This window comes from Corvus brachyrhynchos, unplaced genomic scaffold (assembly GCF_000691975.1).
Source record: "Corvus brachyrhynchos isolate BGI_N302 unplaced genomic scaffold, ASM69197v1 scaffold122, whole genome shotgun sequence".
Classification (NCBI taxonomy): Eukaryota; Metazoa; Chordata; class Aves; order Passeriformes; family Corvidae; genus Corvus; species Corvus brachyrhynchos.
In genome coordinates this window covers 186,587-187,882 of record NW_008236778.1, presented here as the reverse complement: position 1 = coordinate 187,882, position 1,296 = coordinate 186,587, and the positions used below count along the sequence as shown (strand labels likewise).

The window sequence follows — 1,296 nt, the reverse complement described above, 5'->3', positions numbered from 1 at the left end:
GCTGTCCTTCAGTTGGTCAGTTCTGCCAGGAAGTGGTATCCAGATGTTCCTGCAGGCCCAGCACATCTGGGTGGGGACTGGGGTGAGGCTCTGGATGTGTTACACCTCTGTCCTGCTCAGGGTGGGCTGTGCCCTGTTCTGACACCACGGAGCTCCTGTAATCCCATGAATTGGTTTTCCTTGGCAGGGTCAGCAGGCTGAGGTCTCCTTTTTTTTAGCCAGGACGTGCTGCCCCAAAGGAGGAAGCTCAGCGAGCCCAAGGAGCCGTTTTAGCCGCCCATCTCTCGTCTGCCCGGAGTTCTCTGCTTCCATTTGGTTGTTCTGTGTCACTGTTGGGTTTTAAGGATCAGTTCTGCTCCATTAGCAGTCCCACGGGAGTGTGTTTTAAGGAAAGAAAATGCCAGGAAGTCCAGCTGAGGAATTCTGAACTCATTTTGTACAGGACCAGCAGGCAGGACCAGAAATCCTTGGATCTGGGGATTGACTCTGGTTCTGGGTACGTCCGGGTCCTGCTGGTGATGGAGGAAATTCATTCCCCCCGCACAAGGTTTCACCAGTGCCTTTGGGCTGCGGTTCTGAGCTGAGGAACTCACCCAGAACCTGCCTGCCCCAAAACCTCTCCAGTTTTGGGGTGATTTCCAGAGCTTTCCAGAGGGCTGGGCTGTCAGTTACAGGGTGTTACAGTTTTGCGGTTACAGTTTTCGCTTTTCAGTTGGAGGAGTTGGATGCTTTGCATTTCTTCCACACCAAAAGCACCATGCTCAGGTGAAAAACAAGCCGTCTTCGTGCCTTAAATTCCAGATTCCCTGCCAGAATGCAGGAATTTCTGATGCCGCCTACCCATGCCACAAAGAGCCGTGGCAGCGTCTGTTCCAAGGTGTGGGGGTATTGGGAGAACCTGGATGTCCCTAAAACGATTTATGGCAGAGGCTGGACACGGTGCCAAGTCCTTCACCAGCAAACCGTTAGTTTTCGGGTGCCGTGAGGGAATGGGAGTGAAGCCGTTCCCACCGGCGCGGGCGGGGACAGCTGAACATTTCTTGACAGTTTTGACTTTTAAATTACGAATGTCTGTTCATCATCAGTCCTCTATTAAACGGCGCTCACCCGTGGCTGCGTGTTCCTTTACCGGCGGGATGGGGCCGGAGCGGGGAGAGGACGGGAACCGGATGGGATAGGGGGACGGGACAGGAGCGGGAAGGGGATGGGACGAGCGGGGACGGGACCGGAGCGGGAAAGGGATGGGACACGGGATGGGACAGGACTGGAACGGGACATGGGACAGGCCGGGACGAG

General features: G+C 55.3%; 1 protein-coding gene across 4 annotated transcripts in view; it reads left to right on the top strand.

Annotated features, from left to right (window-relative positions):
• HORMAD1 (HORMA domain containing 1) overlaps positions 1–1,112 on the top strand; it is a 15,533-nt gene extending 14,421 nt beyond the window's left edge. For all 4 annotated transcript variants that reach the window (XM_017727883.1, XM_017727881.1, XM_017727882.1 and 1 more), the window contains one exon: positions 188–1,112. In XM_017727883.1, coding sequence (XP_017583372.1) covers positions 188–343 — 156 coding nt within the window. In that variant the 3' untranslated portion in view covers positions 344–1,112. The remainder of the gene's footprint in view (positions 1–187) is intronic.
• The last annotated feature ends 184 nt before the right edge of the window (positions 1,113–1,296 follow it).